At 41.9% G+C, this 19,744-nt stretch overlaps 1 protein-coding gene across 1 annotated transcript in view; it reads left to right on the forward strand.

The window, feature by feature from the left end:
* LOC306883389 (slit homolog 3 protein-like) overlaps positions 1-19,744 on the forward strand; it is a 189,739-nt gene that overhangs the window by 139,936 nt on the left and 30,059 nt on the right. Inside the window, exons 18-25 of the mRNA XM_079438596.1 lie at positions 2,284-2,427; positions 6,568-6,731; positions 10,449-10,584; positions 11,684-11,752; positions 12,808-12,879; positions 13,055-13,126; positions 14,752-14,823; positions 15,367-15,530. Coding sequence (XP_079294722.1) covers positions 2,284-2,427; positions 6,568-6,731; positions 10,449-10,584; positions 11,684-11,752; positions 12,808-12,879; positions 13,055-13,126; positions 14,752-14,823; positions 15,367-15,530 — 893 coding nt within the window. The remainder of the gene's footprint in view (positions 1-2,283; positions 2,428-6,567; positions 6,732-10,448; positions 10,585-11,683; positions 11,753-12,807; positions 12,880-13,054; positions 13,127-14,751; positions 14,824-15,366; positions 15,531-19,744) is intronic.

Raw genomic sequence — 19,744 nt, forward strand, 5'->3', positions numbered from 1 at the left:
TCATGGCAGACTCTGGTTTGCATTTAGCCCGTTTGTGCTGCTGAGGGCCTTTAGGAGAACCTGATTGTTTTGGGCAGCTCAGCCCTCCCCAACCGTACACACACAAACTCATCTTGTCCCGTGTCAAGCAGTGAGCTGCCTCAGCGGCCTGTGTCTGCTGCACAGACAGAATCTCAGAGAGCAGACGCAGACACGTTTACCTGGCCATCTCAAAGGCCAGAAAGCCATAGACTAAACCAGAGACTTCAAATACAGCTCGTTAACCCAAACTCTACACCTAAAACAAAACTGCTTTGCATTTTCAGAATCAAAAAAATAAAGATTAGAAACTCTAGGGTATATATATATATATATATATATATATACAGTATCTCACAGAAGTACCTAAAATTTTTGTAAATATTTTATTATATCTTTTCATGTGACAACACTGAAGAAATGACACTTTGCTACAATGTAAAGTAGTGAGTGTACAGCTTGTATAACAGTGTAAATTTGTTGTCCCCTCAAAATAACTCAACACACAGCCATTAATGTCCAAACCCCTGGCCACAAAAGTGAGTACATCCCTAAGTGAAAATGTCCAAATTGGGCCCAATTAGCCATTTTCTCTCCCCGGTGTCATGTGACTCGTTAGTGTTACAAGGTCTCAGGTGTGAATGGGGAGCAGGTGTGTTAAATTTGGTGTTATAGCTCGCACTTTCTCATACTGGTCACTGGAAGTTCACGGCAAAGAACTCTCTGTGGATCTGAAAAAAATAATTGTTGCTCTACATAAAGATAGCGTAGGCTATAAGAAGATTGCCAAGACCCTGAAACTGAGCTGCAGCACGGTGGCCAAGACCATACAGCAGTTTAACAGGACAGGTTCCACTCAGAACAGGCCTCGTCATGGTCGACCAAAGAAGTTCAGTGCACATGCTCAGCGTCATATCCAGAGGTTGTGTTTGGGCATATGAGTGCTGCCAGCATTGCTGCAGAGGTTGAAGGGGTGGGGGGTCAGCCTGTCAGTGCTCAGACCATACGCCGCACACTGCATCAAATTGGTCTGCATGGCTGTCATCCCAGAACGAACCCTCTTCTAAAGATGATACACAAGAAAATCCGCAAACAGTTTGCTGAAGACAAGCAGACTAAGGACATTACTGGAACCATGTCCTGTGGTCTGATGAGACCAAGATAAACTTATGTGGTTCAGATGGTGTCAAGCGTGTGTGGCGGCAACCATGTGAGGAGTACAAAGACAAGCGTGTCTTGCCTACAGTCAAGCATGGTGGTGGGAGTGTCATGTTCTGGGGCTGCATGAGTGTTGCCGGCACTGGGGAGCTACAGTTAATTGAGGGAACCATGAATGCCAACATGTATTGTGACATACTGAAGCAGAGACTGGGCCGCAGGGCAGTATTCCAACGTGATAACGACCCCAAACACACCTCCAAGATGAGCACTGCCTTGCTAAAGAAGCTGAGGGTAAAGGTGATGGACTGGCCAAGCATTTCTCCAGACCTAAACACCTATTGAGCATCTGTGGGGCATCCTCAAACGGAAGGTGGAGGAGCACAAGGTCTCTAACATCCACCAGCTCTGTGATGTCGTCATGGAGGAGTGGAAGAGGACTCCAATGGCAACCTGTGAAGCTCTGGTGAACTCCATGCCCAAGAGGGTTAAGGCAGTGCTGAAAATGGTGGCCACACAAAATATTGTCACTTTGGGCCCAATTTGGACATTTTCACTTAGGGGTGTACTCACTTTTGTGGCCAGCGGTTTAGACATTAATGGCTGTGTGTTGAGTTATTTTGAGGGGACAGCAAATTTACACTGTTATACAAGCTGTACACTCATTACTTTACATTGTAGCAAAGTGTCATTTGAATGATTTGAACTGAATTGCTTGGTTACATAAAGGTTAATAACAGTTTTGCAATGTTTCATTTGAATGGTCTGATACACAGTAAGTTCCATCTGCTGAAGCCCCATCATTCAGATTTCCTTCCTGTAAATTATTTCACAACCAACAATTCACTGCAGACTCGTATCAACCTCCTGTCTCGATATGCGCCTACTTTCCACCCTTACATCAGTTTGTGTGATTACCCTCCTACTGCATGCATGCCACATTCACAAAATAATGTTTCTGAAGTGACGTGTTAGCAGTCGTACCATAGGACCGCCACTGACTGAATGCATTACAGCGGTTGTAGAGTCTCATAAACTCTCCGTTCCTCCCTCCCCGTGAGTCTGTCAGACTCAGTGTGATCCCACCTGCCTCTGTGTTCCCGTCAGGATGCTGAGGAGCAATCAGATCAGCTGTGTGGATAATGCCACCTTCACCGGCCTGAGCTCCGTGCGCCTGCTTTCCCTCTACGATAACCGGATCTCCACTATCGCCCCTGGAGCTTTCAACACCCTGCATTCCCTCTCCACCATGTGAGTCCTCCACCCTCTCTCACACACACACACACACACACACACAGACTCCCCTCTGTGTCACGGGTTCACACAATCAGTTATGCATCTATAATAAACTGGAATTCTTTAGTGCAAAAAAATAATTGAAAGAATTAGGCATTTTAAAGCGCAACTATATCTGCTGCTTAATAGAAGTATTTGTTGAAGTTCCTGTATCCGTACCAAACCCACAAATGAGTTAGTTGAAAAATTCACAAAGACGCAGGAAGTCAAACACAGTCTATCGGGTCACGCACCACCACCAATCAAGCGCCTATTATATCTTCATATGCAAAGCGGATGAGGATGTGGTTCGAGCAAAGAATTCTTATTGTTTGCAGATGTTTTTCAAAATTATGAGGTTATGTTTTCTTGTCTTGGTTGTTCTTGAACCTCAGATGAGAAAATGTTGGCTTGCCCCGTGGGGCAGGGTGAATTATTCAAAAATGGCTAAAAGGGAAAATTGCTCTGCTGTCTAAAAATGGACTAAAAATTGTGTGCTATGATGATGTCCATACAAAGGCAAATGTACTGAATTCATTCTTCTGCCATTTCATTTTTGCTGTTGATTTCATGCTATAAAAAATTGGGAACAGCTGGAGAAAATAATTTTTAATGCAGATTAATATCTGTGTAGCTTTTTGCGGGGGAGGTAAACAAAGAACTGATCAACAAAAAAATGAACTCTAGTGTGTCACAGCCCTGAGGGAATGACAAGAAAGAGAAAGATCAACGGAGAAAACTGAAAGAGATCTCACAGATGTTCGTAGATAAACAGATGCTGTTAAGCATTCAAAATAACTTCTGGTGGAATCATAATTTAGAAAAAAAAATGGAAATGATGATTGCCAAGATAGCGAGCATCTGTAACCATTTGAATTATCATATCAGGCTGTATTCCTGGCACACATCACAACATGCAGCAATACACATGGTTCTCTTTTTCATTCGGTGAACTCTCTCTACTAGCTGAAATATGTGAGCAGATTCTGAGCAGAGAAACTCTCAGATTGTTCTGGTTTGCATGGGGTGTCATTCCTTCCAATCTGACCATCTAATTAAATTTAGCATGCATAAACAACAGGAAGAATTTACACAATGAAGTCATCCAATCAGTAACATATATTTTCCTTTTTTATCAACGCGTAAACAAGGCGTAAACTTCCTTGACAACCATTTTCTAGCTTAGCACTATAGCACGGTTTGTTTGTTTGTTTTTTGTTTGTTTGTTTTTTTTGTTTTTTTTTGTGTTGTGTTTTTTGTGTTGTCTTTTTTCTTTTTTTGCTTTGTTTTGTCATGTTTTGCTTTGCTTGGCTTTACTTTGCTGTGCTTTGTTTTATTTTTGTTTTGTTTGTGTTGTCATGTTTTGTTTTGCTCTTCCATTCTGAATAAAAACATACATATTTATTTTTTATTTAAATAAAATATTGTATTCTAAAATATTCTTAAATAGTCTCTTCTATATTCGTTTTTTTTGTATTTTATTATTATTTATTATTAATTTATTAATATCATTTGTTTATATTTTTAATTAATCAATCAAAATATTTTAAAATATTGTATTATATTATTATTAATTTCATAAATTAATGTAATTATTTTAATATATATATATATATATATACACATACACACACACAAATATATGCTTAAAATATAATATTTTTATTCTATATATTCTGTGTGTGTGTGTATGTGTGTGTGTGTGTGTGTGTGTGTATGTATAAGAGCAAAAAAATGTAAAATGTAGGTAATGATAAAAACATGTATATCTTGCTGATATAAACATACATTTTGTAAATGTTTACATTTTAAACATTTTCTTTTCAATTATTGTTTCCTGAAATAGAATAAATTATTTTAAATATTATCTTCCATATTCTATTTTTTATCTTTAAATCTTCTTTTTTTTCTAAATATTCTTTCTTTATATATAATTCATGTATAATAAATAAATAAATGCACTTGCCACTAGGTCATGGATTGAACAGGGTTTTTTTTTTTTTTAAACAGTTGAGACCTCCATGTAGAATGTACGATATACTTCTTTTCAGCTAAATGAACATTAAGGACATATGTTGTATATTATATACATTGTATGGAATCTGCAAAACACGTTCAATTCTTTTTTCTTTCTTATTCTATAAGCCAACTTTTCCAATCAATCTGTTGTGCTTTTTCTTTCAGACTCATTCTTTTTTTTATTCTCTCTCCTTTTTTGCCAGCTCTCTAATTACCCTGCGGCTGACACAGCCATGTCCATTTCAGGACAGGGCAGCTAAAAATATCCAGAGAGAGAGAGAGCAAGACCTCCCCAGCTATTCTCTTCCCACAGTAGTGCAGCAGGCATGTTGGGCACACTTCCCTCCTGTTTCTCTCTCACTCCATCATTCATCCCTCCACCTCTGCCGAAATTAGAGCGGAGCGGGAGTGTGTTTCCGGTAGGAGAGTTTGGAGTGAGCAGTCAGGACAGAGGTTACTTTTGAGTGCTCGCATTTGTGATTATCACAGTAAAAATAGCCACGTGTTTTTTCAGTTATGTCCCATTTATTAAATTCAGCAGCATAAATATTCTCTCATGTCTAGTGTGTGATATCATTCCCAAAGCAAACGTCTGCCTGGCTTGTTCTCTCTCAGCTGGTGTTTCTTTGCCCTTTGAAGCGAGTACAGACAGCGATGTAGGAATAATTAAAGGCAAACAAATTGCAGGGTGGTGTTAACATGAGCCCATCCCCTTAAGCTGCGAAGCATCTATTGGCGAAGCAGCGGAAGGTCAGCACACGCGATTAATTTATCCCGCAGGCTGAAGCGCAGCAGATACTCTATGAAAGTGTTCCTCTGTGCCTGTGCTAGCGCTGCTGTGTGTTTCAGTAATGTATCCCGTCCGAGTGGGACGTCAGCCGGCTTCCTGGTGGGCCTTCTAGAGTCATTGCTGGTGACGCTTTCAACTCAAGGCTACAATTTTCTGATTTAGGTCTGTGTGCCACCACCTGAACTTTCAGAACTCAGTGAGGACGCATGAAAAATGGGCCAATAAGTTTATTCTGAAGCCTCTACTCCAGCGGCCCCTGTAGCCTTTGGTTGATGGATCGTTCTGTAACCTAACGTGAAGAAAATGTGTCTGTGTCTTATTTGTGAGCCCTCGCATTATGTTTTTTAAAAATATTTTTGTCATAGAATTTTTATTGCAAAATTGCACTTTTACATTTTATAAAATTCACATCCTACCTAACCCATTGATCCCAAACTAAAACAGGACATATGAAAAAGGTTCAACTACACAATTAATAGGGCATAAAAATAAATAAAAGAAAGAAAGAAAGATAGAGAAAAGAAAAATTATAAATTTAAATATAATAATAATAATAATAATGCAAAACTACTCCAAGTAGTAAAGGAGAAAAATAATTATACCTCCCCTCAATCTACCTCCAGAATACGTATAACATTAAAGGAAGTAATAAACTGTTGCCATTTTTCAAAAAAGCATTCCCCCTGCCTCTGATATTACTTGACTTTTAAAAGAAGATTAAATCTTTAAGCCACATTGATATAAATGGAGGTTGTGGGGAGGTCCAAGATAACAATATTCTGTGTCGAGCAAGAAATGATGCAAATGCCACGGCACTGCCTTGTTTATGGTTCAGAGGATAACACTAAGATGGAACACCAAAAATGGCAATTAAAGGGCAAATGTCTTTGATTTTAAGAACATCGGAGACTAGTTCAAAGAAAGAGTTCCAAAGATTTTGCAAACTTACAGGGTGAAAGTTTGCATTTTTCACATATGTCGGGAACGTTAGGATATATCTTCGATAGTTTAGTCTTAGAAAGATGAGCTCTATGGACCATATTAGTTTTTAAAGCAGCTTAACTGTAGTGGCTGTTTTATAACACTGTAATAACACAGCAAAAGTTGCTATCGAACACTGTCAGCATTGCAGGTCGCATCGCAGTCATAATATGCAATTGTATTGCTATTTAAATGCAAATTCAGTTCTCCTGCTGGGTTAAATGGGCTGGAGTTTAATCGTTTATGTGGTAATTTAACCCTGCTGATTGCTTTCCATTGTAATTATATAGTAATGGGGTTTGTGTTTTCTTTCTGTTTGTGTACAGTAACCTGCTGTCTAATCCCTACGTGTGTGACTGTCACTTAGCCTGGCTGGGACTGTGGCTTAAGAAGACCAGGGTGGTTAGTGGAAACCCACGCTGCCAGAAACCTGCCTTCCTGAAGGAGATCCCCATACAGGATGTAGCCACGCCTGATTTCTCCTGCGACGGTATAACTCTATTTTGGACACTTGCACGATATCTTGCCCTGTTGATGCATCAGTAACTCAGCAAATGCCTGTATCAAAGAATGCATATTGAGCAATAAATCAGTCGTGCATCAAGGAACAAGCACCACTTTGGTGCAATCACTCTAATCAGGTATCAGAATTAACCTTTTCCACAACTGCCATTGGTTGGTAACGTGATGATATATATAAAATGATATTATATTTATGATATAATTATCATAAATAATGCTTACTGAGACATTAAACTGTATATTACTATAAAATAAAAATAAATAAAATCTAAATAAAATATAATAAAAAGTAAATGAATTTCATTACTATATTATTAGACGTTATAGAGACTATTGTTATTATTAATAAAAAAAAAATTATATTTGTAAATATTTACACACTGTATATATGCAGTTAACCTTTAACTGTTGTTAAATATTGTACATTTAACAACAAAAACAATACAAATAAAAAACTGTGTGTGTATATATATATATATATATATATATATATATATATATACAGTCGTGGTCAGAATTATTGGCACCCTTGGTAAATATGATCAAAGAAGGCTCTGAAAATAAACCTGCATTATAAATCCTTTTGATCTTTTATGTTAAAAAAAATCACAAAAACCTAACCTAAAATCTAACCTTTCATTGAACTAACACAATTGAAAATGGAGGAAATATCATTATGAAATAAATGTTTCTCTCAAATACACGTTAGACACAATTATTGGTACCCCTAGAAAGTAAAATAAGTATATTCCCATTCATATTTACAATTTTGAGCACTCCAGGGTGATTATGAACATGAAATTATCCAGCCATGGCTTCCTGTTTCACAGAAATATAAATAGGAGGGAAAACAAAGCCCAAATTCCCTTAATCATCCATCACAATGAGAAAAACCAAAGAATATATTTCTAATGGGCAGCAAAAGATAATTGAGCTTCACAAATTAGTGAAGTGGCTTTAACAAAAGAGCTAGAGAAGTGAAAATTCCCATTTCCACCATCAGGGCAATAATTAAGAATTTCCAATCAACATAAAATGTTCCGAAACTGCCTGGAAGAGGACGTGTGTCTATATCGTCCTAATGCACGGTGAGGAGGAGAGTTTGAGTGGCTAAAAACTCTCTAAGGACCACAGCTGGAGAATTGCAGAAAATAGTTGAGTCTCGGGGTCAGAAAACCTTTAAAAAAATGTCAAACAGCACCTACATCACATATGTTATTTGGGAAGGTTTCAAGAAAAGGTTTCAAACTCCAGCATATTCAGTTATCAGACACGACTGGAACTTCAAATGGGACTGGCTTCTATGGTCAGATGAAACTAGAAAATAAGCTTTTTAGCAGCAAACACTCAAGATGGGTTTGGTGAACACAGGGATAAAAAGTACCCCATGTGAACAATGAAATATACTGCTGTATTTCTGATGTTGTGGGCCTATATTTCTGCTGGAGGTCCTGGACATCTTTAGATACATGGCATTATAGATTCTATCAAATACCAGCAGATAAAAAATCAATAAGTGACTGACTCTATTAGAAATCTTATAATGGGCCATGTTTGAATCTTCCAACCGTACAATAATCCAAACACAACTCTCAAAAACAACACAAAAATGGGTCACTGAGCACAAAACCAAGCTTCTGCTGGCCATTCCAGACCTCTGACCTGAACCCTGTAGAAAATGAGTGAGGTGAACTGAAGAGAAGAAGCACCATCATGGAGCTGTGAATCTGAAGGATCTGGAGTGATTCTGGATGAAGGAATGGTCTCTGATCTCTTGTCAGGTGTTCTCTAACCTCATCAGGCATTATAGGAGAACATTTAGAGCTGTTAAACTGGCAAATGGAGGTTTCAAAAAGTATTGAATAAAAGGGTGTCGTTAATATGTGTATAAGAGAAAAACATTTAGTTCATAATGATATTTCCTCCCATTTTAAACTCTTATTATCCAATGAAAGGTTAGATTTTTGTGATTTAAAAAAAAAAAAAAAAGATCAAAACGATTAACAATGCAGATAAATTTTCAGAGCCTTCTTTGATCATATTTACCAAGGGTGCCAATAATTCTGACCACGACTGTATATATATATATATATATATATATATATTAGTATGTATGTCTATAAACTGTATACTATTATACTATATAATATTATATCAACTATATATACAGACAGACAGACAGACAGACAGATAGACAGATAGATAGATAGATTCCAGTCTATACTTCCATGTCAATGTACAATGTTGATTCTCTCTCATACTCTTCAACTCCTTTATGTCCACACTGGCCTGTTTATATACACTCTTTTATGAAGTTGAACCAGAGGTGCACCGTCAGGATGCTGAATAAGGGTTTGCAGACCTCAGCTAGTATTTGCCTTGTAGCCTATGCCATCCACACCACATCCATCTCCAGTTCCCATGAAATCACGCTGCTTAGATCAGGCCGCTGCGTCGCCTCCTTCCAGACTGAGGCTCTCTCTCCACTCCATCTCCTCAGATTTCCCACACCTTCATCCCCCTCTCCCTGCTTCCCAGCGTCAGGCTAAATCACACCCGGCCAGCTTCCCACAAGGCCGTACCGAGAGGGCGGCACGAGGACAAATTAAACGTTGAGCATGGAGGCCTCAACATTATCTTCTCCCACTCTGGTTTTTATAGGGAAGAACTGGTGTCCATAAAGACGGGGAAAAACAGAACCTCTCGAGACTGACATAAAGTTTAACGGAGAAAAAGAAACTGCGGTTTGGCTTCTGTCTGGCCGTGGTCCTGCGTTTCAGAAGGCCTCCCTGTCAAAGCCGGGGTGTTTTGGGTAGAAACAGCTCTTTCGCTGCTTCGGGGAATATGGTGTTATGAGAGCCCGTTCAGCTGTAGACGGCCGAAGCACTTTGAAATAAAGAGGTTGAAAGTGAGAGAAATCGCCCTGGCTTGAGGTCCATTAGTTAGAAGAAGCTGTCTGTCAGGGCTCATGTGTTGTTATTCCGTTCGTTTCTTCCTCCTAGAGCGGGACTCACCACCACAACATCCAGCTATTTCAGTGCTCTGCAATTACAGTTAGAGTAACAAACTCAAGCTAAATTGATTTACGGGAAGATTTTTTTGGTCGTTTGAAAGAGTCCAGTCATTGTAATACTAGCCCCTTTGGCTCTTCTTGGTTTGCAGGCACATCCAGATCCAGCGTTCTCCTTCCAGACTCGGTCTGTGTGTTATTGTTGGAGCATATCTCAGTCTCCATTACCTCCCATTAATGGCTTAATTTGCTGTTTCTTTTTAATCTGCAGGGTAATTCAGCTTTTTACAGATAGCATCTTACAGTGCTTGGATGAAAGCAGCTCAGAAGGAGACAAGTATTGCTTGCAGGAAATGTGGAGCGAGCGAGGCCAAAAGCAATATTTAGCTGCTGATTTTAAACTCCTGTGCACTGTATCAGTTCGCAAGCGTGCGCTGTAATAATGATATCCGTGTTTGGAGACCCACACGCTGGAGAATGGGCTATTTTCAATGCAATTCAGTGCACGAAGCACCTGTGCTCTTTCTTCCGTTCTCTCTCTCTTTTTCTCCATCCTCCATTACTTCCTTTTAAAGAATTGATGAGTTTCTATATTAGATCTGTTAGCAACACATATTACATTTTTCTCTTGCATGATGTAAAGGAGCATAAAATATGCATGTTTTTCTCTCTCAGGTATAGAAGAGAATGTCTGTCTGCCGTCGGCCCCTCGCTGTCCCGATTCCTGCACATGCTCGGACACGGTGGTGCGCTGTAGTAACCGCAGGCTGCGTTCGCTGCCTAAGGGTATCCCTAAAGATACAACTGAACTGTGAGTTTCTCCTTCCAGCTCCCTTTATTTGTCTTTCTTCCTGTCATGTTTTCATCTTTTTCAGTTTAGGTTAGACAGTTTATTTCCACAATAAAACAGGGTTTTGTTTCTGTAAGGGTTGGTGCTGTGTCACATCCAGTTTTTGTTTTCCACTTGGCCAGTTTAGTTAATTAAAATCAGCAAAAAATAAGGTAATTCATTTGACCATTGGTTTCAAATGACCTTCGGGATGCAAATGGAGATTTGATTCAGTATCAGACAGACTGATTGATTAATTGATTGGGAATGACAAAGCTCTAACAGTCATAATCTAATGGACCAATCAGATGAAGAGTGAATACAGCACCTTCATAGAACCGCTGACACACAGGCCATTAAACTTGACAAGAGCCGCTCATACTCATACTTAGAGAAATGGTATAGATGGAGAGACAGGGAAGCAATAGAACAAGATGACAGTGACTAAGAGAAGGAAAGAAATCACTAGATTGCAAACAAGTGGCAAGAAGAGATTGATATAACAAGCGGTTATATTAGCGAGTGTGGTGAACAGGAAGATCCTGCCTTGTCGCTGTCGGTTTTTCAGCAGAAGGACAGTAATTGTTCTTGGGTTGTGCAGGAAAACTCCAGCAGGACTGATCTCTTCTCCTGTGTCGTATTGAAGACAATACTCTTGCTCACTGACAGACCCCATTATCAAATGGCTTTGATAGCATGAGTTCCCTATCAAAGCCCTATCTATCTGTGTCCTGTCATCTTGCAGTGGCGGGGTCTGCTGACGTTCTGCTGAGATCGGCCTTTTAGCAATGTCACAAAGTGGCAAAATTAGGATGAAACTCACCCAAGAGTACATTTTGTACATAAGTAATCCCAGCAGCCACACTTCATGTCGGTTCTTTTCTGAAACCTAGCATAGACCGTAAGGCAGCTCAATGTAACTTCTCTACATCTAGAGCCACTGTGGTAATAAGTCTATTTCTTCTGATGTAAAATTGATTTTTAAGCATGAAATGAAATTTAAAATGAATCTGGTTTTACTTTGTAGCTTGTTTAAGGATTGTAAACTTGCCTGTTAACAGGATTTTTCTTACCGTTTCAGATATTTGGAAGGAAACCTCCTCACCTCCGTGCCCAAAGAGCTTGCTAATCTGAAACAACTGACACTTCTGTATGTATTTCTCCACTTTTCATTGAATTTATTCATTTGGCACACACTTTTACCTTTAAGGGACCTATTTGTGCATTAAATGCATTCAATTGTATGTATGTTTTAAGCATACAACATTATTTTTTTTCATTTCTGAAGCTGTAGGAATTTAACAATTTTATTAAAAAATAAAGCACCTGTATGCACACACAAAAGTTTGTAATGTTAACAAAAAAGACAATAAAAATGTGACAGTAAAAACCCGTTAATTGTTTAACTGTAAGTTACTTTAGCATATACTGTATGGTGAAAATTGTAAACATTGCATTTTATGTAATTTTATTGTAAAATACTGTTAAATTAATGACTTTTGCAAGTAAAAGCTATGAATTAATGTGTAATTTACAGTGAAAAAACATTTTATTTTATTGAAATAATTTGGTTTCTTCTCAATTGTGTTTGTCGGCAGTGTACATGAGGGTGTTTTGTTAAATTTTAAGCATTTAGTTCACGTTTATTAATTTTTTTTAGTGCCATGATGTGTGTTACCCTGATGCTGCTTTTTTCTTTGTTTATATGACCATATGCACCGTTTATATATAGAAATTGGCCATATTTTATGGACAAGCTACTTATGATGAACTCTGATTCATCGTGTGACTTTATATTGTGGCATGTGTACTTAGATGATAATTATCTGCACATTTTTTAAGGTACAAAGCAAATTTTGGTGCTTTTTTATATCTTGGTATAACAACTTAAGGAAATATAATAAGTTGTAAAATATAGTCTCCAACATGCCATCTCATAATCCCTCAAACATTATAACTGAGTGAGTTTCTGGCAACCTCAACTGCCTTTTTTTTTTTTTTTGCATAAATTAAGCAGGATATTTTTTGCAGTGTACGGTTTCGTTTTTATGCTTAACAACCTTTATCTAACCAGGATGAAAGTAACTGCGATTAAATCTCTTTTCTAAGAGTAAACCGGCTTCAGATTTTGAAGGCATGTTGTAGACGTTGTTCTGAGGGTATGTAATTGAATCTGCTGTGTGTTTGTGTGTGTTTCCTCTGCAGAGACCTCAGTAATAACAGCATCAGTCTTCTTGCTCCTCTCACCTTCAACAACATGACGCAGCTTGCCACCCTGTAAGTAACACCGTAATCCAACAATCAAACAGTTTCTGTGTCAACATATGTGTTTGTCAGTGCAGTCATGTGAATGTGATTACTACTGCCAAAAAATTTGGCAGAATTGTTGACATTAAATGACTGTTTCTTTGTCTCTGTGTCTCACTCATATTCGCTCTCTCTTCCTCTGCAGTATCCTGAGCTATAATCAAATTCGCTGTGTCCCGGTTCATGCATTTGATGGCTTGCGTTCTCTCCGCCTGCTGTAAGACTCCCTTTTGTTTTTTACCTGATGAAGCAGCGATCTGCTGCACAGTCACATCAATCTCTCTCTCTCACACACACACACACACACTCCCCATGCACCACAACACCTCTGTGAGATCCTAATAACCTGCCTTATGAACTTAACTTCAGGAGATTACTGCCTGAACAAAGCTGCTTTAGAACAGCGTGTTCACAGCATAAGCAAGTTCTGAAGGAACAAAGCAATAGATTTTAAGAGCACTTAAAGTCTCATGGGTAAACTTTTCATCTTTTGGTTATATGAAAGTCACATTAAAATGGTCTTGGAAACTTATTACCATGCCTTCATCATTTATTTGTGTTACTTACCAGACTACTTACAGACTCAAAGTCAAACTACACTGTAAAAAAAAAAAATTGAAGTTGTAAATTAAAGCAAAGATTATTGGAATTCAAATAAATAAATAAATGCTATTTTAGTTTGTCTACTCAAAAATTTGTGTTTAAGTCAGTGGGTTTTTTTTGGGGGGGGGGGGGGGGGTTGTTGTTTCTAAACCTATTTTTTCAGTGTATGAAAATCCATTAAAATATTACTTTGTTAAGATAATTTAAAAGCATAATAGTCTAAACAGAGTGTAAAATAAGCATTAATCATTTTAATATGTATTATGCTAAAATTACCGTACTGTTCAAAACATTGGGAAGTTATGGAAACCGTAATGTTTAGTAAAACAGATCATTAAAAATTATTTATTTGAAACAGTCTTTTTTCAGATTTGAATGGTAGTGTATGTTCCTCTTTAGCTGTTTCTTAGTATAGAAAAATCAACGTAAATATCACTTATGAACAAAATCTTTTTTGATTGTGCTATAATTCTGTCAACTTTATCTTATGAAAAAAATGGGAAAAATATTGTTCATGTATTTATGATACTCAAATATGAAATTAGCCTTAGTAAGTCAACGTTTCTATTGAAAATATAATTTCCATCACATATTTATTTGGCGGTTTGAGATGTGGTGGGAAGAAGAAAAAAAAAACATTTCCATGGATAAAAAATTCTGATATGCATGTATATTCACTCTTGTAATCATAAGGAGACATATAAATGAGTGAGTTTGAAATGTGTGATTATAGTTTAAGAAACATCCTGTCTGCATTAAGCTGGATGTTGTGCTCTGTGGCTCTGGGCAGGATAGGTTATCAACACCCTGTGCACAGAGATGTTAACTCCCACCTTATTCCGGCCCTTTTAAGCTTAGTCTGCCAGGCAGTCATCATTGTCACTTTTTAATTTCCCAGAATGCCCCAGGGCCAGTGTGGACGGGGCCTCAAGGGCACGTAGCTGTCCAATCATGTTCTCAGGTTGCAGTCTGAGTGTATATGTGTGGGCCGAGCGCCCCCGTAATACATCAGGAGAAATTATTAAACAGAACCGACACAGCATACAATGACATCTCAATGCAAATCTGCCGTTCCCACCGGTGTCTCATAAAACTGTAGCGGTTTTCTATAATCTGCACTAAATGCCGTGAATGACCGACCCTTTCTTTTTCTATCTCAATTTATAGTGGGGACAACAATGGAACCAACTCCCAGAGCTCCATGCTTTTTTTCATTTCCTTTTCATTCTTCTCTTTCAGAACCCTCCACGGAAATGACCTTTCAACTATTCCGGAGGGAACCTTCAGCCACTTGACATCTCTGTCTCATCTGTAAGTGTGTGTGTGTGTGTGTGTGAGTGTAAAAGCGTGCTCTCTCTGCCTCTATTAATGACGGACTCCCAGTCTCAGCCTTAGAGACCAACTCAGGTCTTTAGACTCAATGTAAGTTTTACCTCATTACCGGGTGCAAACTAGAGAGAGAGCAGCCTTGTGCTCCGCGTTCGGAGACCGAGCCGCACAGGAAATCTTTGTAAATTTTATTACAGCTAAAAGGCATCTATTATGGAGGCTTATGGTGGTGCTGTTTTTTTCCTCTCTGGCTGTAGTTCCTTTTCCCGTTTGGAGCAGGGCTACTGTAGCTCCTTGTTTCCTCATTGAAAAGAACGGTCAGAAAAAAAAAATCCCCATTGAGGAATAAAGGGCCTTTTGAATTGAAGGAAGTGCACTTGGGATGTCTGTAGTAACCGAAGAAGTTGGCTTTGTAATGAAGAGTTGAACTCACAAGGGAAAATACACTAGACTAACGAATCATACTGACATTTCAATGCATTTATGCTTTCAAATAAAGTTTAACACCTGGTTCCTGTCATCCAGGGCTCTAGGTGCGAACCCCCTGTACTGTGACTGTGAGCTGCGCTGGTTGTCTCAGTGGGTGAAGGCTGGGTTTAAAGAGCCTGGCATCGCACGCTGCACTGGACCTCCTGACATGGCGGACCGACTGCTGCTTACCACCCCTCTCAGTCAATTCCAGTGCAAGGGTGAGTCTGTCTTCTCTTCTGCTGGTTAACACATCTGCTCCAGACACATTGAGCCATGGTGCTCATGTGGGAGACGCAGATTTAATTTTTGTCTGCACCATGTCCTGAGTCAATTTCTGCTCTCTTTCTCTCCCTAAATAATATCCTGCCCTTTTTCTGTTGTTTCTATCAGTAAAAAGTCTCCAAAAAGGAAACTTCCAAAAAATAAGCATACAAAGAAATAAGGTACAAAGCTGTCACTGGGGCAGTATCTTAAGGTACAAAAGCTAAAAGTACATCTTTGTACCTTATTGTACCTTTTGAAAGGGTACCACCCCAGTTTAGTACCTTTTTTTCTGAGAGTATGTAAGTTATGCATTTGCAATTTCATGATAAATTGCATTTTCATGATAAATTAATTATATTTTAGAATGAAACAAGATATTTGAGGAGAAAAAAAAACGTCTTAGGTTACGTATGTAACCCCAGTTCCTCGAAGGAACGAGAAGCTGCGTCAGGAGACGCTTTGGGGAATGCCTACAGCATAACCGGCTCTGAATACCAATGAAATCTGTCCAATGGCTGGGAGGGACGTCACGGGCGAGGTGACGTAATGACCAGCTGGTATAAAAGCATGTGCGGTGAAACCGGCGTCAGCTTCTAGAATGAAGCAAGCGCTTGCAGAGATGCCGGAAGTGTGGCCTCGCGATGCAGCATCTCGTTCCTTCGAGGAACTGGGGTTACATACGTAACCTAAGACGTTCCTCTTCAGGAACTCGAGCTGCATCAGGAGACGCTTTGGGGAACGAGATACCCACGGCACCAGACTTCCAAGTCCCTGCCCTGTGTGTATCCATACGGAGCACAGCTAGGGCGAGAGAACGGAAAAACCTGGAGTGGCTCGTATGTCTAGGCCATAAAACCTGACAAGGTCAGGGGCATAGACCATCCCGCAGCGTTGCAGATGTCCTAGATAGGGACACCTGCAAGAAAGGCCTGGAGGCTGCCACACTCCTCGTGGAATGAGCTCTGACTCCCATCGGCGAGGGGAGGTCAGGAGACTCAAAGGCCATCTGAATGGCATCCACAATCCACCGACTGAGGGTCTGCTTGGAAGCAGGAAGACCTCTCTTAGGGAGACCGTAGCAAACAAGCAACTGGTCCGCCCTTCTCCACATGTCAGCTCTGTGGACGTCAGACACACTGGTCACACTGGACACATACAATTTAGCTTTTGCTGGTCAGGCTCCCGAAAGGGAGGAGGACTAAAGGCCTGCAGTACGACAGGCTGTGGCGTGACCGAAGGAACTTCAGGGCGATCTGAGATCTCCTCTGTAGGCTCGAATGGAAGCCTACAGAGGCCATCAATACCACAGCCAAGTCCCAAGGGGGGGGGGGCCAGGACCGTACTGGAGGCCTTATCCTCAGTGCACCACGGAGGAAACGTGTAACTAGCGGGTGTCTGCCCACTGACTGTCCACCAAGAAGGGTGTGGTAGGCCGAAATTGCCGCCACAAAAACCTTCAAGGTGGAGTGGGCTAACCCTGCGGAGAGTCGAGCCTGCAGGAACTCCAGCACTGTACCAACCGGGCAGTTAACTGGGTCGTGCTGGCGATCTCCGCACCATGAAGTGAAGAGTCTCCACTTCAGGGCGTACAGTCTCCTCATAGAGGGAGCTCTGGATTGGAGAAATGGTCTCAACAACCTCGGTTGAGGGACCAGAAGCTACGAGCCGTGCCCCCTCAGGGGCCACACCCACAGCTTCCACAACTCCGGGCGGGGATGCACAAGGTGCCTCCTGCCTGTGAGAGGAGATCCCTCCTGACTGGAATCTCCTATGGAGAGCCGTCGAGGAGGGAAATCAGGTCCGAGAACCATACTCGGCCCGGCCAGAACGGGGCTACTAATAGCAGCCGGAGTCCGTCCCGGCGCACTCTCTCCAGAACTCCGGGGAGCAGAACAATCGGGGTAAAGGCGTACAGATGAAGCCTCTCGGAGCTGGATGATGTAGAGAGTACCAGAGGGGACATTGCGCTGTCTGAGTGGCGAAGAGGTCCACCTGAGCCTGGCCAAACATTCTCCAAATCTGCTTCATCACATCGGTGTGAAGCATCCATTCCCCGGATTACAGCCCCTGCCTCGACAGGGTGTCTGCTCCCACATTGAGATGCTAACTCAGAGGGTCACTTTGAGCATGCCGCTCTCTTCTGAGCATCTAAGTTGAGGGGAACAGTGCCAGATCGACCAACAGGAGAGCCGGGAGGGAGCAGCATGCTCATAGGTGACCCTCTATAGTGAGGGGAGCAATGCTAGCTCTACCAAGGCAGAGCTCTGGAGAGCGGAGCACTTAACTCTCAGCATGAGAGGGAACTCAGACGCTCAGAAGGGAGCGGCATGCTCAAAGGTGACCCTCAAAGTTGAGGGGAGCAATGCCAGCTCGACCAACCAGGAGAGCTCGTCCTCATAGCCCACACAAGGATCTGGTGCGCCAACCTGTACAGGGGGCGCGAACCGCAGACCTCCTTGGTGGTTGCTATAAGAGACCACCGATGTGTTGTCGGTGTGAACTAACACATGGCAACCTCTTAGGTCTGGGAGAAAGTATTTCAGAGCCTAAAACACGGCCAGCATCTCGAGCCTGAGCACGTGCCAAGCGAGATGATGACCCCTCCACAGACCTTCGGCAGGGTGGCCACTTATGACCGCTCCCCAACCGGTGAAGGATGCGTCCGTCACTAGCGTACGCGACGACACGGAGCTCCCAACACCGGGCCCTGGGACAAGAGCCAAGGTTGTCTCCACATGTCTAAGGCACGTAGGCATCGCCGCGTGACCTTTATCATGCGAAGTGATGATAAAGACCAAGGAGAACCCCTTGGTCTTGAGCCACCACTGTAGGGGTCTCATGTACAGCAGGACAGCAGGCCAATAGGTATCACGTTGGACGCAGCTGCCACCAGACCCAGCAGTATCTGAAACTGCTTGACAGTGAGTGACTGGCCTTCTTTCACCCTCCTGACTTTCGTGAGGATTGACTCGATCCGAGCAGGAGACATACGTGCCTGCACCATGGTCGAATCCCCACCATCCCCAGATAAGTGGTTCTCTGTAATGGAGAAAGCACACTTTTCTTGGGGTTCAGTCTTAACCCCAACACTTTTAAGTGAGCGAGAACAACACCTCAATGTTGAGCCGCCCTCCGCTCTGATAGAGCGAGAATCAACCAATAGTCGATGTAATTAAGAATGCGAACGCCCCGTAGCCGCAGCGGAGAGCTAACGCGGCACCCACACACTCGTAAAAGTGCGGGGTGAGAGTGCTAGGCCGAAGGGAAGTACCCGATATTGGTAAGCTTTGCCCCCGAAAGCAAACCTCAGGAACTTCCTGTGAGTGGGAAGGATGGAGACATGGAAGTATGCATCTTTTAGATCTACGTGTCAAACCAGTCCTCGGACTTGATCTGAGATACTTACCTGAGCATCTTGAACTTCAGTGTTGCAGACTGAGCGGTTCAATTGATGCAGATCTAAAATGGGATGCAATCCTCCATCCTCCTTGGAACTATGAAGTACCGGCTGTGTGCTGCAGCAATCGCCGCTCTACTCCAGCGGGGGCTACCCTCATAAGCCCTGATCCCACTCACATCAGGGCTTCGCCTGCTTGGCTGGGAGGTCCTTGACCGCGTACCCTTCTTACCGCACCGACCCGCTCCAGCGGGGGTGAGCTTGCCTATACGAGGAGCCAGCACGCGGCAGGGGCTGCTCTCGGCCAGCAGCCCCGTGAGCTAGAGAGCGGCGAGGGAGAAACCGCTGGAACGCCGCCACCTGCCTCCCGAACCAAAAAAGGCCAGAAGGAGTTCCCTCTCGTTTTTTCCAGGGCTGCCACAGATCGCCTTGACGCTCTCCCTGGTGGCGCGGAGAAACAAATCAGCGGTTTTGCGGAGTTCACGGATGTCCTCCGCATTAAATCCCTCGCCCTCATCCAACTCCTTGAGCAGGTCAACCTGGCATGCCCGTAACACCACCATGGTGTGCAGACATAAGCCAGCCTGACCTGCTGCCGCGTACCCCTTGCCTTCAGAGACGGCGCAGCGTCAGGGGACAGATAGCTCGCAAGCGTCTGTTCCACACGCGGCATCGCTCTGTAACCGCACTCACTCGTCCCCATCACATTACCGTAGTACTCGAATGAGGGGACGAAGAGGCGGGCCGAATTGTTTTCCCTACGACCTCAAC

This window comes from Barbus barbus (genome assembly GCF_936440315.1).
Source record: "Barbus barbus genome assembly, chromosome: 17".
Classification (NCBI taxonomy): domain Eukaryota; kingdom Metazoa; phylum Chordata; class Actinopteri; order Cypriniformes; family Cyprinidae; genus Barbus; species Barbus barbus.